Raw genomic sequence first — 14,339 nt, 5'->3', positions numbered from 1 at the left:
AATTTGTGTCTCGTCATCTGCTCTCCTGAAGAGTCTGGCAGAATTCCTTGTATGTACTGCAAATAATTTTAAAGTACTTAGTGTCTAAATGGGTTTCCAAGACATAGAGATGGGTTTTACTGGGCTTCACTGCCTTTTTCTAGAACTCACAGATGTCTCTCAAATGCTTCCTTCTCTCCTCCTCTCCCCCTTCTTTGGGAACTTCAGGTAACCCATGGCATCTGCCTGTATGCCTTTTGGGGCAAAAGAGCCTGGGGAAAGTATGTGAGTTAAATCAATCTTAAAGGAGGATAATAGGACCATTCACATTCCTCTCCTGGAAATCTCCCTCTACTGTGATTTGGATATGACACAGTCAGGAGACAGATCATGACCATTTGCTCAGTCTATCTTCAAGTGTGTTATTGTATGATGGGTGACCCGGTTTTGCATAACAACTGACTGATCTTACCTCATTTTCCATCCTTGTCAGGGCATCCTGGAGCTGGAGAAGGAAAGAATTCAACTTTTATGCAATAACTTAAACCAGTACAGTCAACATATTTCTCTTTTTGGCCAAACCTTGACCACAGTGAGTAGTGAAGAGCTCTCCATTTCTGGGATGCCTAGTAAGAACTGGCAGGAAACCTTTCTTCAGAAACCTTATTCTGCTTCCCTTGGCATTGCAGTGCCACACACAGATTCACTGTGCGATCAGTAAGATTGATGTCGAAAAAGATGTCCTGGCTCTCGTGGAAGAAACTGCAACTTTATCTACAGAAAACAAATCTGAGTTCCTGTTAACTGATTACTTTGTAAGTATGGAATAGAAAAGAAGTTACAAGAATGGGGAACTTTAGTCATACACTGAGGGCTCATTTTGGAAAAATGGAAAACAACTGGAAAGAAAACATCTCATTTTGTAAATAAAAATGCTGATTTTTTTCATAGTCCATATAAGTAAAAAAAAGACAGCATGTGGTTTGCAAACCAGGCAATGGAAACATGTATTCTCTGGAAGGAAAGAAAGTCAAGCAGAGTTTCACAAAATCCTCATCTTCAGTCTTAGTAGTGCCAGACAGATATGTTTTGTCATCTATAAATAATCACCGTGTATCACATAGTACCTATATTGGTTATTTGCACAAATTGCTGCATAACAAATTACCCTCAAATTTAATGGCTTTATCTCATGGTTTATGTGGGTCAGGAATCCAGGCATGGCTTGACTGGGTGCCTATGAGTCCCTCACAAGGTTGTAATCAAGGTGTCAGCCAGAGGCAGCTATCGCAAGGTTCTCCTGGCAGAAGATAGCTCATTCAGCTGTTGGCAGGTCTTTGAATCTCACTGCCTGTTAGTTGGAGATAGCATTTCCTTGCCATGTGGATCTCTCCATGTCTCATAACATGGCAGTCTGCTTCTTCAGAATGAGTGATGCAAGAGAGTGCCCAAGAAGGAATGTTAGTCTTTTGTAAGCTCATTGCAAAAGTGACATCTCATTGTATTCTATTTGTTAGAAGCAAGTCAACAAGTGCAGCCCATACTCAAGGGTATAGGGGGAGTGTTAACCAAAGGCATGAGTGCCAGGAGGTGGGAATCATTATCAGCATCTTTCTTGATTCCTTCTCTTGAAAATTGGACCAAATTATCTAAGGCTTATTTTGAGGACATTTGGGTGATTCAACCATGGAATGAACTTCCTTGCTGAAAACTCATGAGTGTCCTTTGTCAGAGCCCAGGCATGTGACCTCTTTGCTATCTTGGGGGAAATTATTTGTCCTCTTGGGTCATGCATCAAAGATTTTGGCCTCTGCTCTGCTCTTAATATTCTTATTGTAGTGTTCTAGGAGCTGATCATTATTTACCAGATACTGCAGAAAGCATTTCTGGTAACTCTTCCCTAGGCCTTCTGCTATATTTTATTGAGAATTTCAAACTCCAGATTGGTGGTATTATTCCTCTCTGATATGTAGAATCAGCCCACTGCTCATGTCCTCCTGTAGGATTAAATGGGCAGCTGAAGCTGACATCCTCAGACTCTCTGCTCGGGGGAACTAGAGATGAGAGGAAAAAGGAGAGTTGGTTAGATCAGGCATAGCTTTTCCCTTCCCTACCCTTCAAATAGCAGGAAATGGCCAACTATTACCTTTAATTTTTTTTCCTATCTTGACAAAGGCAAAGTATATTAGTAATAGCAATGCCTGTTCAAAGCAGAAACAAAGGTAGAGATGGGAACAGAAAGGAAGATTTGATTACATGGGAAAATACTTTTTCTCTCTCTTTTTTCTTCCAAATACTGTAGGTGAGAGCTGAGATGGAAAATGTACAATAAAATAAATTTTCAACTTTCTTAAAAAGGATAATAAAAGTGTCCCTATTGAATAAACTGTCAATAAAATAAGGGTCACTCTCCTGGAAAATTTGACTAGTGATCTACTGAAATGTAAAAAGACAGCCACAATGATCTATCTTTAACTGACATACTCATGGACTTGCTTGATTTCTTTGAAACTTTAGTGCATCAGAACTCACAACCACATATTTGTTGTCTAAGAGAAAGAACTGTATCTCAAAATGAGTGGATTTTCATGACATCTTTAAAGAAACATTCCCCTAATGTCTGACTTTATAGTTGGTATTAAGGTATAGACTGGCTTTTATCCATTGTGCTGAAATTTACATGAACCAGGATAAGTCAGGAGACCAGTCTGGATGCAAATACTGGAGGCCAGTGACCAGTATGAAAAAATTTGTAAGGTTACTATAAATGTCATGTTCAAAAGATTACATCTGTAGTTTTATATGCCTCCTCCAAGACTGACCTTTTTTCTAGCAAATATATGAAAGGGAAGAGCCATTTTGAGAAATGTCAATGACAATAACATATCCCATCCTCATTAATAATCCAGGCGTGATCTATCCCTGGAGATACATGTATGAACAATAGGTGTCCCCAAACAAACCAAGTGGTATTAGACTGAAATGGGAGAGATGTTATAATTTTCATTTTTCCAACAAGGAAAGCCTTAGGGTTATAGTTAGACATCTTTGCAGTTTAGTCAGAGTTCACCTGGCAGGGTTGGGGCAGTGAAGTCAGCTGGGCCTCACCTATGGGCAGACATGTACGTGAAGATGTGGTAGAAAATTTGGGGTCAGAGTAGTTGGTTTTCAGGGGCAAACCCTTACTAGCTGTTTCAGCATGGGCCTTCAATTATTTCTCTGTGTTACAGGTAAGATGGGGAAAATAAAACGAACCTCACTGAGTTATTGTAAGAATTGCATGTAATAAAGAATACTTTAAAAACCTTTTATAATGTACAATGCACATATGTAAACAAAATATTTTTATCTCTATGTTATATTTTTGTAGAGGCTATTCCCTCTGCTCTAAAGCCTCACACTGCTCCCTCTTTGTGAAGATCAATCTGCAGCTAATCTCTCCACCGGTATTCAAGACCCTAGTTTTTCTCCTCTCTTATCAGAGAAACCTCATTCTTCCTCTACCACCTTGCATCATTTGTTTTCCCTCCTTTTCCAGGTGTTTCTGTCCCTCTGCCACATTCCTGTTCAGTCACCTCTGACCCCAACCCAATCATCCTAATGTTTCTTCCATTTAACCCTTGAAATATATGCATGTGAAAGCTCAGGTATCATTGATGGTTCCTCACAGCCTACGTGATAAAATTCCTACTTCAGCCCCCAAATCTAACCTAAACTCCCTAAACAACTTTTTCTTCCACTCTTTTTGCCTAAGTGATTAGTCTATTGATTGTTCCCAGTGCATTTCATGTAGTTTTCCCTCTGCCCTTGGTCACTCCATTTCTTCTGCCTGGGGTGCTCTTTGCCCTCCTTCCACTTTGACTGAACAACTAGGTCTTCTTGCCTCCTTGAAGCTTCAGCTGCCTCTACTCTTGGTGTCTGCATCATTTGTGAATACCTGCAGTCTTACATTGCTAGTTTTTTCTTTTCTTTGTTCTTTGTTTTTGAGTTGAGGTCTCACTCCGTTGCCCAGACTGCAGTGTAGTGGCACAACCATGGCTCAAAGCAGTCTTGACCTCCTGGGCTCAGATGATTCTTCTGCCTCAGGCTCCCAAGTAGCTGGGTCTAGTGGTACATGCCACCGTGCCGGGCTGATTTTTTGTATAGACAGGTTCTCGATATGCTGCCCAGACTGGTCTCAAACTGCTGGACTCAAGCAATTCTCCCTCCTTGGCCTCCCGAAGTGCTGGGATTACAGGCATGAGCCACTGCACCCAGCCACTAGTTTTCTTAATTTTATGATTCAAGGTCTGACTAAATCATTAACTCATTCTGGGCAGAGCATATGTATTTTGGCTCATGTGTTCCCAAGATTGTGCCAACACAGAACTTAATAAAAATGTCCTCCACTCCTGAGGCAGTCATAGCCCCAGGTACATGTATCATGTTATATTTGGACCATTCTAGGACTCCAACTTGAATAAAGACAAATAGGGAACAATACTCACACAACCAAGAGATTTTTTCAAGAAACTTAAATAATTCTAGTATGGTTAATCCTCAAAGAATAATTTATTCTATTAAAGAAAGTGGTCAGCCATGTGCTTACAAGATGTGAACAAGTTTGTTTTTCTTTTAAGGAGATAGGGTCTTGCTATGTTGCCCAGGCTAGATTCAAACTCTTGGGCTCAAGTGATCTTCCTACCTCAGCCTCCTGAGTAGCTGGAACTACAAGCAAGAGCCACAACACCTGGGCCTGTTTTCTTATTAATCAAGTCTAAAACAGGTGGAACAATATGTATAAAACTAAAGATTAGCTTGCTTTTACTTTTTTTACTTTTTTTGTGTGTGCAAAGTTAAAATTAAATGCAGTCAATCAAAGTTTCAGCATAACTGGGAGTAGCCACTCTTACTTTTATCCCCTTAAGTTGTTAAGCATTCTTTTTTTTCCTAAAGGAAGAAGATCCTAACAATGCTATGGATAAAGAGAGACGAAAGTCTTTAATAAAACCAAAATTGTTGAGATTGAAAAGAGACATTGAAAAAGCCTCAAGAGACAAGGAAGGTGTGTATTTATCTCTTTGAATGGCTGGATAAGAGAACGTATACTCAGAGGTTTCATTCAGAGTTAGGATTAATCTGCTTTTGCTGACTTGGGCAGGATTTATCTCATTTAAGCAACCATACATCAAACCTAAATTGTGTGAATAAGGAAAAGTTAAAAAGAAGAAAAGAGAGCAAACAAATAGAAGATGACATATGTTCTATTTTTGAAACCTATGTAAACACCATGCTACCATTTTCAGAAAACAGCATTTTGCTGTGTTTTTGGATTGACTGGAATGAGAAACAATTTGTTTGGTTTAAAACATGGTAAACCTATGCATCAGACTTTTGGAGTTTTTGTTTGTTTGTTTGCTTACTAACTTTTGACATGATATAAAAACCAAATTAAATCCCATACTTGGAAATTAGGCATGTTAGAATGCAAAGCAGCTCTAAAGCAATGAAGATGATAAAAATGACTTCACACTTGGGATTCTGATGTGTAAACAGTAGCTTGCCTTATGGGGACCATAGTAACTCATTGCAACCTAACGCAGGAAAGGAGATCCAAGATAAAAAATGTTTGGTGACATAAAAAACATTATGAGGAAGAGGCTGATGTTGTGCAAACGTTAGCAATTGCTGGACTAGGTCAATCAAAAGAAATTCAAAATCTTATCTTGAAAAATAATAACCAGGAGACTTTAAGCTCCAACATTTCTCAAGTTTCACTAAATGCAGATAAAGAGAAATGAATAGTCAATTCATTTATCATTATTCATTCAGTGAAATTTAGTAGCAATCGCCCATAGAAACTTCCATTTAGGAAATCCTACTGGTCTCTCTTAGAGGTTCAGGCTCCCCCTGAGGGTGAGTGACTCCTAGCTGTGTCTCCTAGGACAGGATGGAAGGTGACTGAGAGCATGATTTCATTTTCAGGCTTGGAACGAGTGCTTAATACATACTCCAGCAACTCCTCCTTCTCCGATGCAAAGAGCCAGAAAGACACAGCAGTGTTAATGGATGAGGTAAATATTTGCAGAGTACAGCTTCCTAGATTTAGTGATGAAAGGGTTATTTTTAGAATACTTATTCTGGCCCATTTGGCCTGTTTGCCTTTCTTTTCACATGACATAGAACAATCTAGTGGTGGAGCATAGAAGGTCAGCGCCTTCATAAGTAGTTTGAGGGATCTGGAAAAATCCTACTACCTGGAAATGTTTGCTTTAATGTTCTCCTAGGAAGAGAATTGTGTCTAAAATAGTAGTTTCTAAAATAGAGTCATTCGTTAAGGGCCTGGAAACCATGTGTACTTTAACTCTGTTAAAAAAGTGACCAAAAATGGAGGACCTGATTCAGAAAGGCCTGTATTTGGATTTAGCTCTGCTGTTTACAAGAACCTGGGGCTACTTCAGTTTTCTCATTAGTAAAATGGAGATATTGGTGCCTTACCTCATAAGGCTTTGTGAGGATGAAATCTTGTTTAGGAAATGCTAGCATAGTGCTCAGAGGAGGAGTTTAATTAAAAGTAAGTAATTTTTACTAAGATGCCTTTTTCCATCTATCCCTCAGCTGATATCAGAGTCCTTGGAGAATAACAGGGGAAAGGAAAGATGTGTTCGCACAGAAGGAAGAGAGCAGTCTGGGGTGTGAGGCCAAAGCTTCTGAGAAAACAAGGAGTGATTTTTGTAGGCCTGGTTCTTTGGGGTAGGGGAGGAGCGGGGAGTAAGCCCAGAGGGGCAGGGAGGTGGGCCTCCTGGTCTTTGTGCTGAGCACCTGGACTCCAGAGGCTTCACAGACACTGGTGGGGACTCATGGATGTTTTGGCCGTTTTGGAGGAAACCACATTCAAAGGGCAGTGAACAAAAGATCCTTGATGTTATAAAGGAATAAAACAAACAATACATATTACTTATTTAGAGATGTGGGTTTCTGCTGTGATTAGAGTGACCAGAAGTGGACTCGACTTAATCTGAGAAGAATTCAGAAAGAGATAAATGTTTCAGCAGTGTTTTGGAGGATACAGGAATCTAAGCCAACTTTCTTTACCTTGCATATATCCTGCCTCTCTTGTGAATGTAGGCACCAAATCATTCTGCCCAAACTGGCAATTTCAATAGTTCTTTGGTGAAAATAGATAGATGCAGTCAGATTAAGTTAACCTATGTTTTATTGTAGGCTTCCTTTAGTGGGGAGTGCTGTTGCAGAAGCAAACCTAACACTTCATGTGAAAAGACCCTTATTCTGTTCACTTGGGAACAGAGGACTAACAAGCTCACAATGATGCATGGTTATAATTTTTCTGAAATTATAAAACAGACTGTGGGACATTTTCTGTGGCAGCATGAAATATTTACAGCAAATCATATTTACCAAAATAAAGTCATAGAGTATTTTGTGATGCCATTGAGTTAGAAGTTTACTTCTTTGGTTGTTCTTGCACAGAATTTTGTCATTGTCATTACCAGCATAGAGCATGTGTTAGGATCATCTGGGTGCACAACTAGCCTGGTGCACAGAGTAGAAGATGCAAGAAGGAAGAAGATCTGACTCCCAAGAGCCAGTGTTTATGATCTAGTGCAGGGGCGAGTATTAACCTTCAAATAATGGATGCCAAATTACCGTGTAACTTTGTAACACTTGTTCTGCATCTGAGTAGAGGGAAACTAGTGATATTGGTAGATTTTTTGTTATCCAGAGAAGATTTATTGGAAGAAGAAAGTCTGTTTTGTTTAAATTCTTCCCAATTTCATTGCCTCTTGGCCCTTGAAGTGCCAAATTTTGAATCACAAGGGATGTCATATGAGGAATTGTAGTGAAAACTGTAGGTACTTAGACTAGATATTGTCTTCAGAGACTACAAGGAGTACCACATGTAAGAGGAACTAGACTTGCCCTATGATATATCAAATGAAGACTGGGTCCAATGACAGAAGGTGTAGGGGAGCTCTCAGTCTCATCTTAGGTAAGCCTGCCCCCAAGTGCAGTGAATTGCTCCAAGGATTAAAGACTCTTTCACCGGTTGGAGGTGTTCTGTCCATGGCTGTGGTCCCCTGGCAGGGATGCTAGGGTGAGGAATCCCCATGCTGGCAGTGTGGAGAAGAGAGGGGCTTGGGTAAGCTGGACCCTTCCAGTGTTTAGATTCTGTTATTTGATTTACCCTGACTGAACACACTTGACAAAGAAGTAATTATAAAGTTTCTGGTTCAAGGTCAAATCAAGAACAGGAAGAGGCAAGGAGTTTAGCTTTACTCATTATTTCTATATTCAAACATTCTAGAATATTGTCTCCTGAAGTGTTACGGCAAACTTTCTGGGTAATATAAGACTCCACCCCGTCAAAGAGAGTACAAACCTCACATTCATTTTAGTTTAATGCTATTGATGTGAAGTGAATTCTGTTCACAATATTGGGCACCTGTGGCTCAACTGCCCTTCCTCCCACCTTAAGTCTAACTTCTGCAATCAACACTTATTATTCTCCTTCTCTTTCCTCAGCAGAAAATTGAGTAAAGCCATTCATTTCCACAAAAATACTGAGTAACATAAATACTAAGGTTTTTATGTTTACAAGAGTACAGAATAAGACACATTTACCGACTAAAACATTCCTCTAGACTGCTAAAAGGCTTTTCTTTCCAGCATTTTCTGTGCAAATCTGTGAGCTGAATGTGTGCTTTCCTAACCCCTTTGTCACTTTGAATGTTATCCTGACATTCTGTACCTATCCAGTTGTGTCTCATTTTTTAGAAATTTACTCACATGGCCAAATGATGTATCCACAGAACAATTTGAAACTGGACCTACTGGAAGCGAACTCCTATAAACTGTCATCAGTGTTAGCAGAACTTGAGCAAAGACCTAAACCCAGCCACCCCTGTAGTACCTCCATCTTCAAGTGGAAGGAAAAGGTAACACTTGAAGCGATTGGTTGTCATTTCTTGATTGGCCCTGCTGGCTGCAGTGGTTTAAAGTAGCATAAGGGGAAAAAAAAAAAGCTGTTAAAATTATGTCGGTCATACATTCCAAGTCCTAATTGCAGAATTTTAAGATAAGTTTCTTCTTATTCCTCTTGAACACAATAACAAGAGCTAGTCACAACTCAATACAGTCTTTCTAGACTAATTACAATGAGGAGTTAACACTCTGAGTCTCTTCTTCCTCCTCATACCTTAACTTTATCCTTTGAACATGCTCTTATATTTAATTTTTCTATTAGACTGAAAATTTAGTATTCTTACAGACCTAAATTATAAGATTTTGTGATATGCATTTGTCTCCTCTGGGTAACACAGTGCATGATGTACATGATGCACAAGTACAGCTTTAAAGATTCACACATGTTCCCAGAGTTGGCACTGTCAGGAACTGATGATGAGCAGATCAATACACTGGGTTGCTACTGCTTGTAGCTGTTTTCCATTACTGACCAGAAGGGGGAGCTGTAACCATCTGGTGATGGACAGTTTTCTAAGAGGCTCAAGAGCTCTAAAACGCTATTGTGGATTGTGCTGTTATAAATATGCGTGTGAACATGGTTTTGTTTTTTTTTTAATAGAGTAATTTGTACTCCTTTGATTATATACCCAGTAGTGAGATTGCTAGGTCGAGAGGTAAGTACCCTCTAAATCAAAATAGGAAAAAAAAGAGCTGTAAAATGGTAACAATCATTTAGACAGTTGTGATCATTTCACTTGCACTAAACCAATTAAAGTTGAATTTTTAGAAGCTATTAATGTTATGGTGTGGCCTAGAAATACAAATCAGAATTGGAACCAGTCTTGTCTACTACTCAAAATAGGAAGGCTTTGGCTCAAAGCTATAAAATACAGTCTTGTCTAATACTCAAAATAGGAAGGCTTTGGCTCAAAGCTAAAACATAGTAGGGCTTAGAAATGTGTTGAATGTTTTTATACTTTCCCCATTTAAAACAAATTCCTGAGGAAAACAGCCACAGAAGAGTTTTCATGAATACGTATGATAATAGTGTTATTGAAAAGGACCTTTTTTTAAAAAACTATTTGAACAGGAACATACTCATAGTTATGTAAAAGTATCTCGGCCTTTTCTGATGAAGAGATTGGAGAATGTTGTGAGCAGAGCATCTTCTGGTGGGCAGAGTGATCCAGGTTCTTCATCTTCAGGTAATCCTATGCCTAGAATAATTTTGGGCCCTAGTGGTAAGGCACATTGCTACATTTAAAGTTTATTTTCAGAGCCACATCGATCTTTATCTGTTTAAATAAATATATATTTCTGTTGGGACTGATTAATTTGTTAGAATCTGTAGTTTTATGTACAAATGTAATATCAACGGTGGGAAGGAGTCAAGAAGACTAGATAGAGGGTTGGAAAAGTATTTTACAGCATGAGAAGTTACCTCAGATATCAGATGACTGGCATCCACTTTTTATTCAAATGGCCTGCAATTTGCCATCCACACAATCAACCCTAAACCATTGTGAGGAGCTTTGCAGCTCTGTCTCCACAGCCTCCTCCATGGAAAACTTGTCCTCTTTGCAAGAAACATGGTGATTAGGTGGCTTGGGCTTGGAACTCATGGCCTACAAATTCCCTCATTCAGCCATCTGAGTTCTGTTATTCATGCTTCCACACCCCACTGCCCTTCACCTTTCAACATACACACATACACACACACACACACACACACACACACACACACACACACCATTATCCCTGTTTGTTCAGCTATAATTACCATAATCGAAACTTTCTAGTTTTTTAATTTAAAAATGGCAAAAAAAAAGAGTTTCAATGAAACCAGGATATTATGGTTCATACAATACATTAAAGAGTCATCATTGCATTGTTTGAGACAGTTCTATACACACCTAGGGACAATGATAATATACATGTGCTTTCAATATCCCTTATCTGCACTTTAATGGCAAAACTGGTAGATGTTTTCCAAAGCAGGCATGCAATTACCACACATATTATCTAACTGATGTTGGCTAAGCTCTGGTGGGAAACAATATCATCAGCTTTATTACTAGTAATACTACAGTAGCTAATGTCAATACATTTAAACTCTGCATCACACTGTGAAATAACCAAAAAGTTTCTGATCATACTTATCTTGTTGACTAACATAGCTCAGTAATATCAACTTAATCCAACTTTCAGCTTCTGGTGTGGCCCAGCTCAGCAAGAGTCTTTGCAAAGTCTTATATTCTTTTAAAGCCAGGCAAGATGACGAGTTGAATTTGGAAAAAGGTAAGAATCATTCTCAAATATTTGAATTGCCTTCTCATGTTGAGAATCTTCCCATGTGAATAAACCTTGTCTTAAGATACTGTCATATCAAATCTGTGCACATTTAGAATTACCCTTCTTAGAAGGTAAGGATAAAGCACATCAAAACTAAAGCTTGCATAATGACAATAGCTAACACTTGTTCTGTGTTTACTGTGTGCCAGACATTGTTGCGGGCATATTATCCAATTTAACATTCATACAACTCTGAGATAGGTATTGTTATTTAGTCTCACTTTATAGCTGAGGAGACTGAGGCAGAGGGGGAAACTGAAATCACAGGTAGTGGCAGAACAGGATTTGGACTCAGAAACTCAGTCACGCCCCTAATTACGGTGCTGTGCTGGTAGAATGTCAGTGACAGTCATTAGAGATATAGACTCACCTTTTTATTTTTCAGAAGCTAGTCATGCAGGAATGTGAAATGACTTTCTCTCCTGATTTAATGTAAGTTCTAAAACCTGGGTTAGCTTAATGTTTGTCTCACCTCTCAGGAAATCTTTTATGGTCAGTCTAAAGAATGAGACCCACTTCTTTGTGACCCAGGTTTTTACTTAACATGGAAAGATATTAAATAAATGATATAAACCTCAACATTATTAAAACAAGAAAAAGTCTCCAGCCTCAATCTTCTTTATGTGTCCAGTCAGCAACCACATCTGGATATTAACGCTAAGGCAGAGATCTGGAAATGGAAGGGTTAGTGAGAAAGAGTTATGTCATGGAAGAAAGCCCCACAACCAGTTCATAGCTCCCAGAGCCACAGGAAAAGCAAGGTAGATTTTGCAGCCAAACCACATATTTGCTTTTGTTTATTGGGTATTTCCTTTTTAGTGTGCCAGTCATATTTCTCCAGGCAATTATTTCTCCTATATGAATAAAAACCACATTTCCCAGATGCCACCTAAAACCGACAGGTCCTGCACTTGAGTTACATAGTTCACAATAAATTGATTATCTTGTATGTTTTCAGTTCTCTGTTGGTTGCAAAGCCTACTTATACTTTATATTCTAAGTAGTTTCTTTAAATGAAACATGACACTGGAGGCTTAGGGAAGCTGGCAATACAATTTTAAATCATTTATTTGAATTTCTGTTAATAGATTATGTCAAGCAATCTACTGACCTGAGAGAATCCATTAGAGGGAAAACTTAGAAAATGATTTGCTACAAGAATAACAGGAATTTATAACTAGGAAAAAATAGAAAGGGGATTAATAGTTTTCTTTGCCTTAGAAATTGCTACAGAAAAAAGGTGAAAGAAAAGGTTGAAAAATTACCTCAGAATAATATTAAAGAAAAAGTTGCTCTTGGGTCCTGAAGGAAGCAGATGTTTCTACTTTGATGGACACAAAGCAGCCAGAAACAAAGGCCTCTCTCTCAAGAGAGGGGCTTAGTCAAAGGACTTGGGGCACCAGGTTAAGCTTTAAGGTTTTTAATGTCAGAATATTCTCTTAAAACTCAATAGAGAACTAAACAAGTGCCATGTTTCTTAGAAATTCTATTTATTTGACTCATTGCTTAAAAAAGTATTGTTTCCAAATTGATGTTGTATTAAAGTTATCTAAATTGTTGAATGTTGAGTTACATTCCTGTGCAAAGCTGTGAGTTAGAATTTTGGACTGTGAAGTCAGGTATAATGGAAAGGAACTATCTTGATCTTAAGAAAAGACTGTCAGGTGAGATATCCACACAGCAGTCAACACACCAAACTATCATGGTCACCAACATGGGAAACCCTTAAAGTACAGACACCGAGAAGGAATTTGGTAACAACTCGCCAGCTATATACAAAGTGAGCCAAGCAGCATGAGGACATATGCTCATAATCCAATGTGATTCTCTTTTTAAGCAAACTATTTTATGGCATAACTCAGTTGTTCATTATCTTACTCATTTTAGTATTCTCTGGATTAAGCCTGCTTCATACAGTGGTGTTCAATACATTCTGAGGTCAGGAACAACACTACCAAGTAACAACGCTACCAAGTAACACCTTAAAAGCAGAATCTCCTTAAAACTCTTATCAATCAGGCTCAGCATGTGTTCTAATTGCAGAGACCCATTTGTCTAACTAAATGTGTATTTTCACAGGTGACATTGTGGTTATACATGAGAAAAAAGAAGAAGGATGGTGGTTTGGATCTTTAAATGGGAAAAAAGGCCATTTTCCTGCGGCTTATGTGGAAGAGCTACCTTCAAATGCTGGAAATACAGCTACACAGGCATAAAACAAGACTGAACATACTGCCTTACACACTCTGTAAACTGACTATACAGTGTGGTACCAATAAAGAGAAAATGTTATTATCCTGATGATTTTTTATTTTTAAATGGGTGATGGAATTCTACCTGCATGTCACAGTCCTTCCCACTCAAGGCTATTTGCTTGAAACAGAGTCAGATAAAAGATGGACAGGTAGAGAGGCAGGAGAGACCCCATGATTCCTAAAATTCTCAAATTCTAAGAGACTCTACAGATGAGCTCCAGTACAACCCATGGTGTCACAGAAAAAGAGGGTGAGTCAGGGTAGTTTCAGTCACTTGTCTGAAACCACAGTTATCTAGTAGTGCAACAGCAGTTAGGATTTAGATGTCCTTTTCCTCTGGACTTGAGTGGCAACAGGATACAGCAGGCCTGTGAGCGGTGAAGCAGGGCCTGGGAGATATAGAACACAGATCATCTCTAAGATGAATAGGACAGGCAACCAAGACACCAGAGAGATCCACCAAGGTAAGGAGACAGTAGAACAAAAGATCAGGACACAAAGGCCAAGAATCCACAGGATCAGCAAAGGACCCCAGGGCAGAATGGAGTTTCAACCTCAGCCAATGATCTTCTGGAAGTAGCTTCTCATATACTCTTGGCCCACCACTAGGACTGCTCATGGAGTAATGTCCAAAGTGAGCCAGAGACGGCGTGGGATATGAGGACAAGAGCAAAGTCGATAGGAAAGGGTTAGGGGACAGAGCCCCAAATTTCATGCCTCCTTGCCCGTTTGGAAACTTCATTTACCAATTCATAAACAAAGAATTCTGCACTTTCCAACAATACCCTA

The 14,339-nt window shown here is 39.0% G+C and overlaps 1 protein-coding gene across 1 annotated transcript in view; it reads left to right on the top strand.

The window, feature by feature from the left end:
- Positions 1-13,596, top strand: part of NOSTRIN (nitric oxide synthase trafficking) — a 67,140-nt gene extending 53,544 nt beyond the window's left edge. Inside the window, exons 9-16 of the mRNA XM_008072847.2 lie at positions 473-571; positions 669-794; positions 4,915-5,023; positions 5,944-6,032; positions 8,790-8,915; positions 10,034-10,148; positions 11,152-11,241; positions 13,375-13,596. Coding sequence (XP_008071038.2) covers positions 473-571; positions 669-794; positions 4,915-5,023; positions 5,944-6,032; positions 8,790-8,915; positions 10,034-10,148; positions 11,152-11,241; positions 13,375-13,511 — 891 coding nt within the window. The 3' untranslated portion in view covers positions 13,512-13,596. The remainder of the gene's footprint in view (positions 1-472; positions 572-668; positions 795-4,914; positions 5,024-5,943; positions 6,033-8,789; positions 8,916-10,033; positions 10,149-11,151; positions 11,242-13,374) is intronic.
- The last annotated feature ends 743 nt before the right edge of the window (positions 13,597-14,339 follow it).

This window comes from Carlito syrichta, unplaced genomic scaffold (assembly GCF_000164805.1).
Source record: "Carlito syrichta isolate Samal-C Ts95f unplaced genomic scaffold, Tarsius_syrichta-2.0.1 Scaffold315469, whole genome shotgun sequence".
NCBI classification, from domain to species: Eukaryota; Metazoa; Chordata; class Mammalia; order Primates; family Tarsiidae; genus Carlito; species Carlito syrichta.
Note: the sequence above shows the minus strand (reverse complement) of the source record. Positions and strands in the feature narration are given on the sequence as shown.